The sequence below is a fragment of the Ornithodoros turicata genome, chromosome 3 (genome assembly GCF_037126465.1).
Source record: "Ornithodoros turicata isolate Travis chromosome 3, ASM3712646v1, whole genome shotgun sequence".
Taxonomy (NCBI): Eukaryota; Metazoa; Arthropoda; class Arachnida; order Ixodida; family Argasidae; genus Ornithodoros; species Ornithodoros turicata.
This window is the reverse complement of record NC_088203.1, coordinates 84581217-84601701: the sequence shown is the minus strand read 5'-3', so window position 1 is coordinate 84601701 and position 20485 is coordinate 84581217. Positions and strand designations below refer to the sequence as shown.

The 20485-nt window shown below is 46.8% G+C and overlaps 1 protein-coding gene across 1 annotated transcript; it reads left to right on the top strand.

The window, feature by feature from the left end:
• Positions 1–403: 403 nt before the first annotated feature.
• On the top strand, positions 404–4195 carry LOC135389723 (uncharacterized). Its single transcript, XM_064619755.1, has one exon. The coding sequence runs from the start codon at positions 404–406 to the stop codon at positions 4193–4195; it is 3792 nt and encodes a 1263-aa protein (XP_064475825.1).
• The last annotated feature ends 16290 nt before the right edge of the window (positions 4196–20485 follow it).

The following is a 20485-nucleotide window of genomic DNA, read 5'->3' as shown; positions in this document are numbered from 1 at the left end:
TTGAACGTTATGTACCCATATGGGTGCATGATAAAAAAAGTGGGAGGGGGCAGGGTTACAAAAAGAAACAGAGGTAGAGGTAGTGCGAAACTCCTGTTTAGAAGAAAGGAAAAATTCTGCACACACTGTAGCGGTCTTGGTTATAGATCGTGCGATAGATAATGGGGGACTGTTCCCTTATCTCATGTTGTTACGCGCGTCCCGTATCTTTCTACTTACCTGCTGTGTTCTATCCCCAGTGGCGTTGTTATCGCCACACTAGCGATAATAGTATTTAAAGACACCGGCTACGGAAATAAAGCTTCTTCCTGTTTTGGTTTAGTACGAGGCGGCTGCTCGTCATTCACGCAACAACATGGTGTCAGAAGTGGGGTAATGCGGGAAACGCCCCCTTCATTCCATCATGCCGGATCCCCCGCAAGCTGCAGAAACCGCGGCAAGTGGAGCGTCAGCGTTAACGAAGCCTCAGCCGCTACAATTCAGCGGTGTCAGTGGCGTTAGTCTGCCAGTGCCTTCTAAGTTCGACTTTGCGAATCCGGCAGAGTGGCCGTCGTGGCGAGCAGTCTTCGAAGACTATGCCTTCGCTTCAGGCATCGTCCGCACGCAAGATGAAACACGCGTGCGAACACTCCTCTACTGCATGGGGCCTCAAGCTCGCCCGCTCCTCTCGTCACTGGGCGCCGAGAAACCCGAAGAGAGCAAGTATGATGACGTAATAAATAAACTAGAGGGTCACTTCGTCCACCCGGCAAACGAAATCTACGAGAGCCGACGGTTCCACCGTGAAGTGCAACAGCCTGGTGAGTCGGTCGATGCATTCTACACCAGATTGGGAACTATGGTGAAGCGTTGCGGATATGGAAGCGACGCCACGGAAGACCGCCTAGTTAGGGACAGATTTGTCGTGGGACTACGGGACGATCGTCTATCCGACATGCTGTGCCGTTCAGCGAAGCTGACTTCAGAAGAAGCCTTGCTCCAGGCACGTCTGCACGAGGATGCTGAAAAAGAACGTTCATGTGCTGCGCCTACATTCGACGTCAGTGGTACGCTTCTGAAGCGCCGAGATAAATTTCGGATGCGACGTCGCGACAAAAGTGCCCAGGGTCGTCGAGCCAGCGTCGAACGTGAAGATAGTCCTTCATGCGCGTTTTGTGGACGGGCCAAGCATCAGCGAAAGGATTGTCCAGCACGCAAAGCAACATGTGACTTTTGTGGCAAACAAGGACATTTTGCCGAGGTGTGCCGCAAAAGACTTTCCCGGCGCCGAGGACAGAAGTCGGACTCTGTCGAGTTATCTACAATCAGCACCCGTAAAGCATGGTTCATAGATGTCGACGTGAATGGATACTCCGTGCACTTCAAAGTAGACAGCGGTGCCGAGGTCACAGTAGTTCCTCCTTCTTTTCCTGGTTGCCCGGACGTCCTCGACGCGCTGAAAAGTGAATTCACAGCAGTCGGAAGTTACTTCCTGAACGTGAAAGGAACATTTCGTGCGACGTTATCTTGGAGGGGTCGCTCCGTTACAGAAACTGTCTACGTGGTACAAAATCAACTAACGCCATTGCTAGGATTTACGGCTATCGAAAGTCTTGACGTCGTACAATTTGTTGGCGCAACCTCAACGAGGACAGCTCAAGGGCTCGGCCTCACGCCGGAAGACAGCATATTTAAGGGTCTAGGTGAGCTGCAAGAACAGTATCGCATCAGACTACGTTCTGACGCGCAGCCATTCTGTTTGAGTACCTCGCGACGTTTGCCTTTGCCTCTGTTCAATACTGTGAAGCAAGAACTCCTCAACTTGGAGCAGCAGGGAGTCATCAGGAAAGTCGACAACCCAACTGAATGGTGTTCTGGCTTAGTCGTGGTCCCGAAGAAAACTGGAGGCTACCGTTTGTGCGTCGACCTAACCAAACTAAACAAGGCGGTGCAGCGTGAGAGGTACACGCTCCCGACCGTGGAACAAATTTTGGGACAACTGAGCGGTGCAAAGGTCTTCTCGAAACTCGACGCTACGCTAAGTTTCCACCAAGTAAGACTGGAACCTGAAAGCGAAGAATTCACAACATTCATTACGCCGTTTGGGCGTTATTGTTATCGGCGTCTTCCTTTCGGGATAGCTTCAGCCCCTGAATTTTTTCAGCGTGCAATGTCACGAATCGTCGAAGGACTTCCAGGAGTCGTGTGCATGATCGATGATGTCTTGGTCTTTGGCGTCGATAAAGCGGAGCATGACGCTCGTCTGAAGAGTGTCATCAAGAGACTAAACGACGCAGGCGTCAAGTTAAACTTCAACAAATGCAAGTTTGGCGTGCCGTCCGTGCATTTTCTTGGGGTTATCGTCAGTAGTACCGGGATAATGCGAGATCCTGAGAAGATCAAGGCCATCAGAGCTTTACCACCCCCACAGGATGTCAGCGGAATTCGCCGTTTGTTAGGCATGCTTAATCACATAGGACGTTTCCTTCCCGACTTGTCGACCATCACCGCTCCAATCCGTTTACTTCTACGCAAGAACACTACCTGGATGTGGGGACCAGATCAAATGATAGCGTTCAACCGCCTGAAAGACGTCCTCGGCTCAGACACTTGTATGGCCAAATACCATCCAGAATACCCCACTATCGTATCGGCAGACGCCAGCTCCTTTGGTCTTCGTTCCGTTTTACTACAGCGGCAACCAGAAGGTGAACTGAGAGCGGTGGCTTTTGCGTCTCGTTCCCTAACTCAAACTGAAGAAAGATACAGTCAAACAGAAAAAGAATGCCTAGCAATCGTGTGGGCCATCCAACGCTTCGACCAGTATCTACGAGGACTTTCTTTTTTGGTTGAAACAGATCATTTACCCCTGATACCACTTCTTGGGTCTAAGGATTTGGAAATGCTCCCGCCTCGCATTCAAAGAATGCGCATAAAGATAATGCGCTATCAGTTTGACGTAAAGCATGTTGCCGGCAAACTTCTCGCAACGGCTGACACTTTATCGCGGGCACCATGCGATTCTGCGGACAAGCCGGCTGCAGATTCTATCGAACTTTTTATAAGCGAGGTGATGAGTAGCGTTCACTTGCCCTCTGCAATAACCATCGACGATTTTCGTCAGCATCAGCTCCAGGACTCGGAATGCTCGACGGTCATTTCGTTCTGTAAAAAGGGATGGCCTGACCGGCGGAAAGTGCCACTAGGTCTCCTATCATATTGGAGCGAGAGAGCACATCTGAGCGTCTACAATGGTTTACTGATCCACAACAAACAACTGGCGATTCCGGTATCACTTCGCATAGACATCCTGAGTCTCCTACACGAGGGTCATCTCAGATTACGTCGATGCAGAGAAAAGGCCAGAGAATCTGTCTGGTGGCCTCAGTGTGTAAGCCTTCCTTCTACAACGTCAGGCCAGGTCATCACCGCCTTGAAAAGCTGCCTTGCCCGTTTCGGGATCCCGGATGTTCTAAGGACTGATAACGGACCTCAGTTTTGTTCAAGCGAGTTCGCTAGCTTTGCACGCTCCTATGGTTTCCGCCACGAGACCAGCAGTCCGCGGTACCCTAGGAGTAATGGAGAAGCTGAACGAATGGTTCGAACAGTAAAGGACATCATGAAGAAATCCGACGACGTCTTCTTAGCGTTGCTGTCCTACAGAAACTCTCCAGGACCAACTGGCGTATCGCCAGCACAATTGCTTATGGGGCGTCGTTTAAATACACGCCTCCCCGTTCTACCGGACACTCTTGATCCTACCCAGCCAGACCATCGTGCGTTTAAAGCCAAAGACGCCTCGTTGAAGGTAAAGCAGACCACCTACTACAATCGACGTCATCGTGCAGCTCCCTTAACCTCTCTGACTCTTGGGGGAGAGGTATGGGTATCAGACTTGAAATGCTGGGGACGTGTGCTCAGCCCAGCACAGCGGCCAAGATCGTTTGTTGTTGAGGTACCGACCGGCACGGTGCAGCGCAACCGCCATCATCTTGTTCCCGTGACGCCTTCGAGGGTCGAACTGCCTTCTGGGGAAACTTCGGCTACTAATACTTCGGATGTTGCTTCTCCTGCAACATTCACGAGGCAAGATCCTACTTCCCCGGCAATGTTCACAAGTCATCAACCGGATGCTGGACAACAGGTCCCCGAACATTCTCCGATAATGACACGTTACGGGCACAGGGTGCGTCCGCCTAAACGACTGAATCTTTGATACGGTGATGTGACATTACGAGGTGACTTCAATCTCAGGGAGGAGGTGTAGCGGTCTTGGTTATAGATCGTGCGATAGATAATGGGGGACTGTTCCCTTATCTCAAGTTGTTACGCGCGTCCCGTATCTTTCTACTTACCTGCTGTGTTCTATCCCCAGTGGCGTTGTTATCGCCACACTAGCGATAATAGTATTTAAAGACACTGGCTACGAAAATAAAGCTTCTTCCTGTTTTGGTTTTGTACGAGACGGCTGCTCGTCATTCACGCAACAACACACACAACCACAATATTCCTGAAGCAATGGTTTCTACTCTTACAATGACATGTTTTTCATGAATTTAAGCAGGGTTAGTCACGTTCCAGGCACATATCTGTACGACAATTAGTTTTCTTCACGTATTGCATTGAAGAACTGCTTTCTTGAAACAAACTAAATAAGAAGGTGTATCATATGTCACAGGCATTTTGTGCCGGTTATGCAGTAAAACTAGTACGCTTGAGGCGCCGCATATCCTCCTGGTGATGATGTGAAGGAAGGAAGCTTCAATCTTTCCGAATGTAAATGAGTGCCGTGGTGTCTTGCATTGTAACAGCATCTAGGCACTCTTTCCTGTGGGATTTCGAGTGACAGATTCATACACATTAGAATCATTTGTAATGATGCTGATAACAACACTCTTAATAACATGAGAATTTTGTGACGGTAGTATGCCCATATTGCGTTCATCCTTCATTCACTGGTGTGCATTTAGAGGTGGAGTGTGAGTCAAGGCAGAGGTGAGCTCGTACGAAATGGGGGTACCTGTTCCTATCAGGTAATATACAGGACATGTCAAAAAGGAAGAACCGTGGGCACTTAGCACGTACCTGTACTGGTGTAAGGAGAACGAAGTTGCAACATAATTGAAAGTACAGTGAAGTGAAGTGTATATTAGAAGTGGTCACTGGTTTGGTTCATGCAATATTACTACAATTTCTATTATTCTATACTTATTGCTCGAACTCAGCTATTTAGAACAAGTTTAATGACAGACACAACAGAACAAAATTACAGGCATTGGGACATTCATGATAAATAGAGGCATGGTTGCAATGTGGATGTGAATGCAGATGTATATAATAAATCTTGTGACCTGATTACACAGGAACGTGTTTTTCTATTCTTCAAGATTTGCCTTGCAGCATATGAGACTACACAACAAGTGCACAGATCACACCAGTGTAAAGCTGGAGTGTCGTTGACATCCGTGTCGCCACCATGTCATGACATCAGTGTCATGACAGCTGTCAACAATGCATAGCATGTGAGATTTGCCAGGAAATCTTGCAAAAAATGAGCATGCCTATGTTCTCAGATCACGTGATCTGTCATGCTTCTGCAGTCACATCATAATGATACCCATGATTTAGCACAGACGATACAAATGTCAATCTGCCACGTGGCGAGTGTCCTCAGCATAGCTGCGTTTCAGACAGATCGATCTACTTCTGCGCCGCAGTACAAGGTGGAAAAACAGCATTACCAATAACAACAGGTCTCTGTGATCTACATATATTTCACGGTACTGGTAATTGTGTTACTGGTTCTCTTTGCACCAGCTCAGACGCACCCTACATGTCCTTCCATCACAGTTCCCTTTTTCATGATCTCTATTTGTTTGTTATGTGTAACAGACAGCATTACGGTATTCAATCACTTTTCATGTCCAACGTACAGCAGTAATTTCAACTGTTCAGCGTTGGTACTTCCTGTGCCAGTAAGAGTGTCAGCTAGTGCTTCTGCTTTTCATGCTAAACTGCCCAATAGAATTCCGCTTTGTTGCACTATCAATGCATTGGAGTTGTGTCTCCACGCACAGTGTAGTAAATATTTCTTTTTTCCATAGCATGTGGCATGAGACAAACATCTGTACTTCACAACTAATAGTTGATATCCTTACTAATAATAATCCTTGTGGAAATGCGTAACAAGTTTTATTGATTTAATGCAAAGAAACAACTCAAAAGCATCAGGCACAGGCACTGCTATGCCCATAACAGATAATTTGGAAGAAAAGAAACAAAGTGTTGGGCATACGCTGTGCTGCTCACACAATGAAGGGAAACACTGTGTGAATCATGGTCATGGGCTTGTATTGGCAGTAATCGCATCCCAGAAATATGTTGCTTTGATAAAGTCTGCAGCCAGGTTTCTTGTGCCCTGTGTCTTGCGGTGGCAGTTTACAAAGCCACATCTACTGTTAGCAGATGATAAATGTGAGCATAAAGAAAGTATATGCCACCTTGAATATTTTCTAATATTACGGTACATCATTACTGCAGAAATATTGCTTGTTGGCATATTTGCCCTCCCCTTCTGGTGTGGTGTGCTGGAAGCGGTAGAGCACTCATTTTAGCTATACATGTACTTACATGTGCGTTTTTATAAAATTTTGAGACCTTCACTTCTCTGTGCATTTTCTCCTGAACCGGCAAGGTGAAACCTGCTCACAATTTTGCACGCAGCATCTGCACACTCCTGACAGTAGTATCCACATCATGACTACATGGGCTGCTTGACACTCTAGTGTTGTGTTTATATGCCCCCGTGAAGGCTCTCATTTGTCCATACAAATTCGTTGACACAAAACACTGCTCGCAATATTGCCTTGTATGCCTCTGCGGGATATTTCTACCTGTACTTTTATCGAATAACCAAGTCTGATATCCTAAAGACACGTTTTTTTGTCAAAATTTCTCCCAGTCGACGTATACAGCAGCACCCTGCATTGAAGCCGATAAGCATAGCCAGATCTCACCAGCACAAAATTGTGCCAAGAAACATGCTCATAGTGATTTAAAAAAAACAAAAAAAAAACCATTAGTGCTTCCATAATGACAGAACACAATAGTGCTTTCCTATGGGGCTTGCATCTTTCTGGGCAAGCAAATCAAGCTTCCAAGGGGAACTAGAGCTTCCTCCATATGTTGCTCTTTCCAGAGTCAGATCTGAAATATTGTACCCTGTTAATGCACTGGGACATCCAACATATAACTCCAGGTACCCTCTCAATGCTACTATTTTGGAATGTCACTCGCACATTTCAAAGGCGAGCAACGTGTTTGATATTTGTGCCTTTACATGCTGGGTAACATGTACCATACTCCGCTGTATAGCTGTAGGGCACATGGAGGTATAACTGCTCCATGGAACCCCCCCCCCCCCCCTCCCTCTTGAGACCTCAGTTTAGTTTAGAAGACAAACATGATGGATGCATTTTTAACAGGAAACACTTAACAGTAATCGAGGAACACAAAGCTCGTTCACAAGTACCGGCGATCACTGTAGTGTGCAGCAAGTCGTTAAATGTGTCAATCAGAACCGGCAACGGCAGCACAGCACGAACTATTGTTAGTGGTGTATAACAGAGGCACTAGGGGCTGTATTAAAAGTACCACGCACAATCAGCGTCGTTTTTGTTGCTGGAGGTAACAGCTGTTTGTGCACGACCTCCTGTCAGCTTTGGACCGGAAAGTGACTTGTGTCTAGCTGCCAAGGTTGACATCACTAACTTTGACGGTGTTGGTCCTAAATTAAGAGAGCGGATTTCAAAATTCCACTTCATACCGATGGTTAACTTTTTATCGGCGGCGGGTTTATTACTTCACTTACTTCGCTCACGGGTTCCCCACAACGTTGTTTTTGATTAATTTGTGCAATTTCGATTTGAAAACTAGGCAACAGCGTCTAGCAAAAACTACTTTTGGGTTGTTTCTCGAAAGGCTCATTCACAGCTGCTCCGCGGTAGACCGCCTTTGAACTACCCCCACCCCAAGTTTAAATCAGTCCTGTGCAAATACATGGGAGTTGGACCATCGCTAGAGCGCCGGGTTTACGTCGTGTGAACGGCGGACGAAATGAGACGTTGAGTGCAAGTATTGATTGGAGTGCAACAACATTCGCCTTACGAACGCTTTTAGTAGCTTTACAAGTCAAAACTTACCTGTATTTCGCCGAAAAATTTCCGGCGAAGCGTAGATTAGGCCTATGCGCTGTGCACATAAACTCCATGGAGGCCGCCGTGGGCCTCACGGCAGCCGGGTTAGACCAGCGGGGCGGTTGTTCGTGATTCGCGGACGAAGTAGTCACGTGATCAACTTAAACCAGACGTCACTAAACCACTGGCTAAGGGGGACTGGTGAATACGGGCATAGCTGTTAGAAGTTGTAGCTCCACTCGCAGCCCCGTCAACAACTTGCATGTGGTGGTCCTAGTTCCGGGAACAAGCGCCACAAGCGCTAGTTCAAGCGTTAGATAGTACAAGCACTAGATCAATGTACATACGCGTATTTATGTTTGGCTATTGTGTGGTATAAAGTGAAATCTCTTTAGAGTGGGAGGATATAATCTGAATGCCGCGCAGACACTTCTACCACGCACAATACAAAGAGAGTGGTTATCACAGTGGTTCCTCTCGGATGAAAACACTTAATGTCAACAGTTTGACCCGACGGCGCACCTCATGTAATGACATAGAGAGCTAGCCGCTAATGCAGTGCATCTGATTGTGCCGGAAGGTTTAGCTGATTTCTCCACGAGGCATTTAGCGTTAAAATAGCAGAGCCTCTAGTCTCAGAATAGTCTCAGAAGTCTCAGAATAGTGGCAACAGGAAGTGTTTCTCTTCCAGAATGAATTGGCCGAGATAAAAACGCAAGAGACCCCAGGAAATGTTACTTTCAGACACACACACAAAAAGTACACAACAAAACTTATTCGGTAAAACGAAACGCCAAGCTACGTGTGACACATATTTTAGGCAAGTGCAGACAGGTAAGTAAACAGGTAAGTTCATCATGTTCTTCTTCTTTTCTTCCTCACAGATGCTATCCGCGATCTACAAAGAGAGATTAGCCACGTTCACGTTCGTGTGCTGTGGTCTAATATTTTACATGATTTGCGCGAGAATCTCGTGGAGCATTGACAGCGCTTGGTTCTGGCTCCCACGTGAGCATCCCATATGATCAATCTTCCTGGTATAGGTCTCGGTGCATTGCTCCATCGGTATACGTGAAGCCGTGCTTGACGGCAGCTGCTAGCTAATCGAGCAGTGAATGTCCCCTCCATATGTTTTGCTTGTTTCTGGCTGCGCCGCGTTGTAGGGCAATCGCGCGGTCTTGCACGAGAACAACGATCGCCGGTGACGTGTTTAGTGCCTAATTCCTCATGATTCCTTCTTGCGACTTCCTCGCTCCATTAAAAAAATAAAGAAAATTGGAAACGAAACTCAAGAAGATCCAAGTGTGTAATAGTCTTTCTTTTTCTGAGCGGCTCAAGCAACGGCATAACGCATAATTGTGCCCCTCCACCCTTGCCACCAGACGAAGATTCACAGATCGTCTGAGCACTTTGATGACACTTCATAGAGACACTTCAGACACTTCGCTTACAGCTGTGTAAGCGAATCTGTGGCTATAAAACACGTTTGCGTATGCTCTTTGCAACGCGGACTGCACAACGACCGACCGAGAAGAAACTTTTGCAGTGGGGCACAAAGTCTCTGCCACATTACTGAGCGCCTCCAGACGAGATCATTTCGGTCACTGTCTTCATTCTTCCTACATTTTTTATATTTATGTTTCCACGTTTCATGATATCATCCGATGACTGATAAAACATTCCTATGCGTACGGTACGTTATTCCGATATTTGTTGTATCACAAGGCAGGTAACGGATGTTACAAGAAACGTCCATGCAATATGATGAGCGTTATAACATATAAGCAATCCAGTGCAACAACTAGTAACCCGCTAGCGGAGAGAAAATACCTCAAATGAACTCCAATGTGCTCATTTTTTTTTAAAGTAACTGTTATGATTCTCTAAAAAGTTCAGAGGCAAATGAAAATATCGGTTGTTGCTGCTATCTTCGGCAGACTTCAGTGAGAAAAATCCGATTCAATATACTGAGTTTCATCAATAATAGGCTTAAGGCCTTTCAGAATTTATTCACAATGAAGTTATAAACATTAATTCCCATCTCTTTCAAAACCTCAAATAGGGCTGATACGATGAATGATCCCGCCAAACTTGGGAGTCACCACCACAGAACGTCCATCTTAACTGCGATAACTTGCCATATACATTACATTTTTATCGCTTGCACACAGCAGGGAGTCGAGAAGACGCGGACTTAACCAAGACCGATAACCGAAGCATTCACTGCCTCAGGCACCAGCACACCGTTTGCACGTAAACTGGCCATGAGCGCGTCTTCGTCAAGAGCCGCGACGGCTGCAGCGGTGTTGTTCACGAAGAAAGCTCCTGCTGATGGCGTTGTCACGTTGTCACTTGCTGTCGCATTGTCAATGGCCCTCCGCGCTGCCTCTGTCTTCAGTGCGCCACGGCTGGTATTCGCTAGCCTGTGTACGCCTAGGAAAGTAATACTGAGGACAAACAGCACGAAGACAATGACGCCGACGAGGCCTCGCTTGTTCACTTTTGGAAGGACGCCCACGACGTCGTCTCCGACCAGAACAGCGGACGAGTCGGCGTACATATTCAAACACCCGGCCGGTTGGATGGACGGCGAGGAACGGGCAATTTCCTCTTCTTTCTCTTCTTCATATTTTTGGTACAGCATTTAGTCGTAGAAACGGTTTGGTGGTGGCGGTGGTGATGATAGAACTGATTGCCGTAGTCGGTCACGCTTAGGGGGTAACGTCACGTCTATCGCATGGGGGGGGGGGGGGGGTACCGTACGTCCTGGGCCGAATTCAGAGGGAAATGTGCAGACCCGGGTCACCTATGCATTCATGAAGACAACACAGCCCCCACCGCAGTGACGAGAACTGCAAGTCAAACAAGAATTCCTCTACTTTGATTTCGCAAGTTGTCTTCAACATTTAGGCTTTTTAGATTACATTCAACTGTGACATATGCTACAGCACTTGGTCAACCCCTCTCACCTGGCACATCACGTCAGCATCTCACCCTGTACCCCGAGAACAGTATAGCAACAGCAGTAGTATTATTACTATACCGGGTGTTTCAGTTAAATCCCCGGGCTGAATAATTCGCGAACAGGTGCACCAATCGAAGAATTGTCTTTTTTTACAAGTATCTGTCCGATACCACCTACAAGCTGCGCATCGTGTGAATGAGAGGGAGGCGCTCATTATTTAAATAAAAATTCAAATGAGTTTCGTAAAAAAACATAACTTCTAAAGCAGGGCGCTATCGGCATTAAAATGGGTACTACCCCTTTTGGGACCTTCAGTGATGGACACCTTTTAAAGAAAAATCTGTCACCGAAGCGGGTCATTTGTTGCAGTAAGGTTTCGGTTTACATATTTTTGTTGCGGCTGGTCGCAGTGAAGCGCAAAAGGACGTTCTTCCATTCCCTTATCTACCAATGAATTATGTCCACCAATGAATTATGTCCTTCTGCGCTTCACCGCGACCAGCCCCGACAAAATATGTAAACCGAAACCAATTAATTACAGCAACAAATGACCCGCTTCAGGGTCATTTTTTTGCAGATTTTTCTCTAAAGGTGTCCACTGAAGGTCCCAAAAGGGGTAGTACAAATTTTAATGTCGACAGCGCCTTGCTTTAGAAGTTATGTTTTTTACGAAACTCATTTGAATTTTTATTTAAATAATAAGCGCATCCCAGTCATTCACACGGTGCGCAGCTTGTAGTTGGTATCGGACAGATACTTGTAAAAAAGAAAGTTGTTCGATTGGTGCACCCGTTCGCGAATTATTTAGCCCGGGGATTTAACTGAAACACCCGGTATACTGTTATACTCTAAACAGATTTGGTTAAAAAAAAAAAAAACAGATGGAGGGGTGGAGGTGGCATGCTGTTTCCGAGCGGTCTGCCTGTCGTAAGAACATAAGATTAAGACTCTTGTCACTCCTGACTTGTTGAAAGCGCAATGCGTACGCCTTTTTTAAGAACGTAACTCCATAACTGTCACGAAAAGGCGTACGGTTCCCGTTTTCAACAAGTCAAGATGAGATTACGATGCCATTTGGGATAATGGTTGGCTAGGAACGTGTTATGCGGTGCAGTTCTGTTTTTAGAGTGTACGACTACATGTCGTACAAAAAGGACTATAGTCTCATCTAACCCGCGTGCGTGCTCGCAAGAAGTCTCATCTGTATCGCTAAACTGTCACGCGCCGCTTGAGCTTTCATTCGCAGAGCCACTGTCGGTCAGATTACCCTCCAGGTACCTCATTTGGCCAACAGGACATTCCGGTTCTGTGGCATGGCTGACAAAGGAATAGAATCGAATCCTGTGCACGACGGGCGTGGTGCACAAAGAAACAGGCCTGACGAGTCGCCACATCTGCAGCGCTCCGAGTACGGGAACGATCCAACCAGTCTGCTTCCTGATTGCCAAGAAGAGAAGGTTATTGTCCCAAAGATTTCCTCTGTCACAGATGGCACTCATTGTACTGCTTCGCACGCCAGAACATCAGACCGCGTGGGGACTTCGGACGTCAACCTGATGTCCGAGGTGAGCCACGGCACATTATCCGTCAGTGAGGGCGACAGAAGAATGCAACTTAGCCGCACTAGCGAGGAAGATGGAGACGTCATTGTGCTTCCGCAAAGCCGGTCGTCCTCCGCGGTAGTGATGGAGCCTGTAACGATCTCTGGATCGGTTGTATCTCGCGAACAACAATGTCAAGAGTCGCGCTCAATTCCGGAATCCACGAAGGAGCACAGCTTCAGACACCGATCAACTTCCTCCGGGTTCAAAACACGTAGTCGCGCAAAAGAAAGAAGCGGGCTTACAGTGGAGAAAGGTTCTACTGACACTAGGCCACCGGCGCTGTCCTCTGACAAATGCGGCACAGAATCGATGTTTGACGAAGCTACATGTCGTATAAACTTCGGCACTGAAGAAACAATCACTATGCTTAAAGACCACACGCGCGATGAACTGCACAACGTGCCCATCAGTGCGTCGTTGATCGAACCTGGACGTGCTGAACCGATCACCAAAAAAATTGGAAAAATTGTGACAAGGAGTGAAGTGCCACCACCATGCGAACGTCCGAGTGGGCTAAGACTGTTAAGAGCCAAGCACATATCCAAAGAGTCTGACACAGAAGCAACCACGGATCGCATGAAGAGCGCACGGTCGCAGGTAACCCAGTTACTTCGAACTTCATCCTCAGGCAGCGCTGGCACCGCATTTGATCTTGAACCATGTGGTGAACTGAGAGATAATAACGATCTTGCTCACCCAGGATATGTTGTGTCGTCAGGTGTGTTACAAACTCAAGAGTACACGGCTCAGTCTTACGTGGCAACTCCGGCTGTCACTCCTGACGGTACTGATGCCATTGTGGTATCGCAACAGGGAAGAAGCACAAATGTTGGTCTTACCAAACGACAACTTCTGTTGTACCCTTTGTCCATCGTAATTTTTGTAGTTATCATGGCAGCTCTTCTGTTTTTTCTGTTCCCAAGACGATCAGAAGCCGACCGCCAGGTATTAGACTTCGTCTTCAATAAAACGACGAATACCAAAACACCGCCCGAGAGTAAGTCCTTCGTTGACTGCACTGCGGATACCTGCACCCACGACACGACGTTCTTGGATGATATTTTGTTGTCGGATGTTGACCCGTGCGACAACTTTTATCGATTCGTTTGTGACCAGCAAGCGAAGAGATCTTCGAATGACAGCCTACTACAACTTTCTGCGGATGAAGCTTACACTGGAAGTTTCGCATTCGTAATGTCTCATGTGTTATGGAACTTAACCGAAGACACAGCTCCCTTGCAGCCGCTCCGCGGGCTTTTTCGAGAATGCATGGACGTTAGAAAAATCGAAGCGACGGGACTGGACCAGCTAATGGAACTACTGGCTCTCGCGTCGCTCGAAGGCTTTCCTTTCACACCTCCTGTTCGAAGTAGTTCGTCGGTTTGGAGAGTTGCTGCGAAGGTTCTTCAGTTGACTGGAGCTGCTGTTCTGTTCAACGTAGACTCTACTTGGCACAGGAAGAAAGGTCACGAAGCCGTGATTATATTGGACGACCCTGACACCTTGGTCCAGTGGAATGGCGGCGATATCAACGATGCTGTTCGTACTCATTACGCTGTTGTCTACGCTTCAGTCAAAGCGCTACGCAAGCAATTTATCCCAGCTGTCCATACGATGGAACTTGTTAACTTCGCATATGAACTCGAACACCTGTTTTTGCTGAAAAAAGTCACGGGAGAACCAACTCTGAGAAATATTTCTAGTTCTCCAGAGATAGCCGTCTTTCTGTCGGAGATATTTGAAGATACAGTCGCTCCCGTGTACCATGGGAGTGATAGCCACATCCTCCTCAGGTCGGCGGATTTCATTGACAATGCCGTGGACTTGGTGAAGAAGTCAAATCCTCACACTGTTCTCAATTTCCTCGGCGTCCGCCTGATGGTACAGACTTCAGCTTTCTTTCCATCCAGTGACCTTCTGGATGTCTACAGCACGATAATCCACCGTAAGCCGAAAACTTCTGTGCCTCGTTGGCAACTATGTGTCCGGATCGCGGGCCAAACGTTGCCTCCTCTCTTCCATCTGGCCAGCTTCACAAACCGCCACATTCAGTCCGTTTCCAAGGATATGCCTGAATTTGTGCGTACACTAGTCGATGTCGTGGTTAATAGTTTGGACCGAGCAGCTTTCCTAGATGATAGGCTCCGGGAACTCGCAAAGGACGTGGCCCTTTCGACTCAGTACAAGGTGTTTGGACCAGGATGGGTCGGAGATAAGAATTCCATCGAAGAATACGTGACCAGTATACCAAATGTCGAGCGGGGACAAGGCTTGATGAGCTATGTGATGCTGCACCAGTACACGTTCAAGGCGAGGCTCTCACGTGATCCCAATTGGGTTTCTCCCATATTCCGTACCGACTGTTGGCACGAATACGTTCCTTCTGGAACAGTACTATATGTTCCACTTTTGCTGTTCAAGGTTACCCCCTGGACAGTTGAATCGAGGTCGTACCAATTAGTTCGAGCGGTTACAAAGTTGTATAAGTGCATCTTTCGGGTGATCATTGAAGAAATGACCAGGAAACACCAGGGTTCACGTAAACAGATACAGGAGACGTTGCGTTGTCTGCGAGAGCAGTACAGCCCAGGAATACTTCCGCCGAATGCCATCGAAGACAATGCTGCCGTGCGCCCTACGCTGGAATATTTTGTTAATACTGCCGGTGGTCTCGGAGATCAAACGTCCGTCCGCCTCTCCAAGGAAATGAGCTTGGAACAGTTGTTCTTTGTCTACTCGATGTTGCAATCGTGCAACGCGTCATCGAAGGATGATCTTAAGGGCAGCGGAATTGTAGAAAATGTTCCCTTGCGGAATGAACTTGCATTTCACAAGGCTTTCAAGTGTGGTGCCCTCGCGCCAATGAATCCTGCGGTAAAGTGCAATTTCTGGAAGGATTCGTAATGATGAGATACGGCTTAGACATCGCGCACACCGCTTTTGTTTCGACAGTCTCGATAATAAATATGTTCTCTGTATTGTACGATATGTAGTCATGATGTTGCATCAGTGTGCTACTACTAGTATACACAGGTGTTCAAGTGCGAACTGTATATGCAAAACACGGGCCTCGTGCATCCTGTGCACACAAGATCGCGGCAAGATTCCAGCTGTTTGTCGTGTGTGCATACTTATCAGGTGTACGTACATATCCATATGGTTTGTATCATTTTCCAACAATTATTCGCATAGATTGAGAAGTTACCCGTCAAAAAGAACTCTTTACAAGTTAAGTTACCGTGTGCAAAATGTAATGTAATGTATAAGTTAATAACGAAGTTCTTCAGTCTGAAATGTAACTCGCAGTTACTTCCAAGTTACTTCGGACACAAAATAGCATTACGCAGGTGCAGCGCGCGTGAGCAGTGAGTTAGACCTTGAGCAACACGCTTAGATCGTTTTCGTTTATGTCCAACAATAGACCTCTCCCTGTTTGTAAACAAATGACGTCATAGTGTTCGACAGCGCCAAAATGTGGTAGAATTGAACTACGCTCAAAGCTAGAGGCGAACAAGGTCGCGCCCGAAAGCCGCGGTCTTGAGGGGATTACTTATGGTGCCTTAAAGGGACGCGACCCTCGGTCCTACTTTCCTTTCAATGGGAGGCAGCAAACAAGTGCCGTGTGTGGAACCCAACCCTCTCCTTCTGATTTGTTTCGGTTTCAGTGTGTCTACCAATGTCATGATGACGTTTCTCTGGTAGAGGCCTATTCGACCGCTTTGCATCTTACTCCCTGTGAGCGCACAATGGTTCAGCTTCATTTCAATGGCAGTGGTTCTTACTTCCTGAATAAAATACTGTCATTGATAGAATATCACGTTTTATGGCAAAAAAATGCCGTGAAGGAACCGGAGAGAAAGCAAGAAAATATGTCGACGTGAGTGAAATGCGAGTTAAAAGTAACTTGGAACTTTACTTAAGTTACTTTGGCGAAGTTACCTGCAAAAAGGAACGAGTTTCTCCGAAAGTTACCACGGCGCAAAAGTACCGAGTTAAGTTACAAGTTACCAAAAAAGGAACTTATTTACAGTAACGAGTTACGTCGAACTCTGATTATTCGGTCTTACATGAGGGAATTGAGCAGCCAAGGACCAGGGACGGAAAAACCAGACGAACATGGGTATTGCCTACTAGCAACTGAACATTTAAACATTGTTTAAGTACCAATTGGGAAGGAAGGGAGAAAAGCACAAGATGTCATATCTGCTTTCCTTGAAGATAATGGCGAATTCAGGTGATCATTTCGTGTAAACACGGCCCAGATCTCGGAAATTGCTAGGTCGGCGCCCGCGCTGCATCACGTGACCGTTGCCACCCAAACAGGAGTACCAGGAACATTATGGGAATTGATGCTCTGGGGCTAGAACACACAGAGAGGACAAATATACATACAAAGCCTCCAGGTCCTAAGAAATTAATGATCATGAGCACCAGGAATGTTGCTGTTTCAGCCGCTTGGATCACGCTAGGGGCATCGCGGTCTCTCGTCTTCGGGTTCCGTCGTCTGCTATCCCATGTGAACTTCGACGTACGGGCCAATGAGGGCCCTCGCCACCCCCGCGATGCGGATGTGACGACACCGGACATAGTTGGACAATCCGCTGCCCGGTCGCTTCGGGGTCGGTAGGAAAAAGTGCTACCTGGCAAATTCCTGGTGCTCAGAAAGGGCCACACGAAAATGCCAGATCTGGCAAAACTGGCGAGAACAGGCGACATCTGACAAAAAAAGTTGACTAACGAGTTCGTGTGGGGTAGGTGGTATTCGCTGCAGAAGAAACGCAGGGGTATCTACATTTTTACGCAGGGGGGTATCTACAAGTTTCTGCCAGGAACGCATGTATTTTGGCAAGGGGCAGGTTGGGGTAGTACATGAACTCCACCACGATGAGTTTCTTCTTCGTTTCTTCTCTTCTGTGTTTCGGCGATGCAACATATGGGACAAGATCTTCACGATATTGAGCCCTTAACAGCTGTCGCTGTAAAAAGAGACAAAACAAATTATTCTCGAATACATTGTTCATCTATCTATTAATTTATACTAAAAGTTACGTTCAAGCCATAACCGCCTTTGCATCATGAAATTCTTCAGAAATGAATTCGCAGACCGACGACTGTGGCGTCGATCATGATCCTAGTTGTCTCGCGAGGTAAATCCGTGCCTTGGGCGCGCGCACCAATCATTTCGTTTCACGCGCTTCAGGCGGAATTTTTATTTTTTAACGACATGCAAGCAACACAAAAGGCTTGATGCACGGTTCCGGAGCCCCGCATTGAATTTTTTCATTGACTTGAGCACGAGCCCTTGTGCGTGTCCTCGAATGGTTCGCTGATCGCATGTGCAAGTACTGCCTGGTATGTCGGCACAGTTCCCCTAGAAGTCGGCCCAGGACGCACATATCCCTAGGGCGTCAGTCGTGACGTTGCCCACATACGTGAGGCCGACAACGGCAAGCCCGTTCACCATCACAACCACCACCACCTGGTAGATGACGTTAAAGTTTCTCTTTCATCTATCCTTCTCGTCCCTTCCCAAATTTTTCGTCCACGCACATCCTCGCACTAATCTGTCAAGTTGGCTTTCTTGCATGGTTTACTGCTATCAGGTGAAGCCTGCTTTCCGTGTCGTATCCCTAAATTCTGGGCATCTGAGCTGCTTTTGCACAGTTCTATTTCAGTGCTGCTGCCGCGTGTGAACTTGCGCATAATTCGGCTGTAGTCGACGACGGTGACTCACAATGAAGTTTTGCTTCCCAGCAGTTGCCTGTTTTGGGAATGTAGTTATAATGGTTCGCCGATATGAGTCAAATCAAATGTAGGGTCATAATTGCAATCAGTTATTTATTAATTTGGAAAGTACTACTGGCTGCAGGTTGAAGCCCAAAGTAGAGGTGTACATGATACATCATGTACATTTTGCAGACACTAACCGCGCATATAAACAAGGATACAACATACATCTCATATACCACTTCTTCGGAAAACTTTAATGACATTATTAACGAACCGGTTACAGGTTGAAGATTGCACAGCTTCTTCCGGTAGGATTGTGCTCAAGAAAAATGAATATTAAAACAATCATTTTCTGCTGGAACAATCTGAACTGACGACTATGCGTAAACCGATTATTCCTAACTGGTACGAAATAGTTTTCAGCCGTTATTTTCAAGTAATTATTGACGAGAAGATAAAGTAGTTTTAGGCGGTTACGTTTACGCCTGGTTTGCAGGGTATATGTCCCCTATTTAGGATCATCCCTTCCCTTTATGGGAAATAAAACGTAGTGCTTTTCTTTGACGGGTTATAATATAACGCTAGGATAATGCACTGTGGGGTTTGGCGTGAAGAAAGCCGTTTTTGGCAGCCCCATGAGTACAGGTTCCGACAAAAATTTACGGAACATGCGAGCGGTGTATCTTCTGCTCCGTGCGACACCCTAGGGGCAAGCGGAAGCGGGCTTGTTCACTCGTTCAGAGGGATGGACGAATGCGCCAGAAGCGACACCAATTCAAACCACCTTTCGAGCACATTCAAGCCAAGCCATACCGAAACTACCGCGGTGTGTCGCTACCAGCGCACTCGCTCACCCCCTCTGAACGAGTAAACGAGCCCATTTCCAATCGCCGGTAGGGTGTCGCGAAAAAAATACACCGCTCGCGTGTTCAGTAAACATTTGTCGGGACCTGTTGCTTAAGCAGCACACGTAACCACCTCACAAGGTAGTTGCCCGGTGTGAAACTGAATGAACCGCGAGCCCGCAGCTGGTCCATCAGTGGTAGTCCTTCAAATCACAAGTCCTTCCAAAGTTGGGATTTGCGGCCTACGTGTGGGATACTGATCACAGCACAATCTCGAATTCAATAGACGCAGTAGCAGGGCAGCCCGATTCATATTCGGTAATTACAACCGCACTCCACCTGTCGCTGCTACGAAACATAACCTCATTATCGGGTGGCCAGGGTGTACCTCGAAATAAAGTGATCGAAATCCCCCTTGCAAAATAGTAAACTACTGTACTAACCTAAGTAATAAACTAACCAACGTACTGTTCCTTCGTGTCCGCACTGCTAAGCCTGACGGCCACTAAAATGTGGGTTTCGTCCGCTAAAACGACTTCGAGAGACAAAGAAAAAAAGAAAGAGAAAAAAAAGAGTGAAAACAGTGAGAAAAAAAGTGAATTTGAGTGGTTAAATAGTGATGTTATGATGAAAGATGGAAGTCACTGAAAATGATCGATGGTAGAGAAGGATGGTAATCCAGAAGATGTGGGTTTGAGTCCTACAGCTGGCTAACCTTTTCAGTGGCTTCAATCTTTCATCATTAATTTCTTAGGCCCTTTGAGGCTTTGTATGTATTTGTCCTTTCTATGTGTTCCAGCAGCAGAACGTCAATTTCTCATGTTCAGTGATGTTATGTTTTTAAACACGGCATATCATCCTACGCAGCATTCTAGCATTCTAGAAAATTTGATTTTCCTCGTTTCGAGAACGCGAATGTTGAGGTCTGGGGTTTTGCAACCGGGAATATCCAGGTCCTCCCCCTGAATCTGCCTCTGCTTTCCACTTGTCGAGCAATAAATCGACTCTGTTTGTTTCACAAAATTTATTATAATAATAGTTACTCTAGAAAATCGTTAATCCAACAGCCTACATATATATCTTATCTCGTACCGATCACCCGCCGGAAGTGTGTATTCCCCCATGCTCCACAAGGTCATTTCACGATTCATTTCTGCCTTACATTGC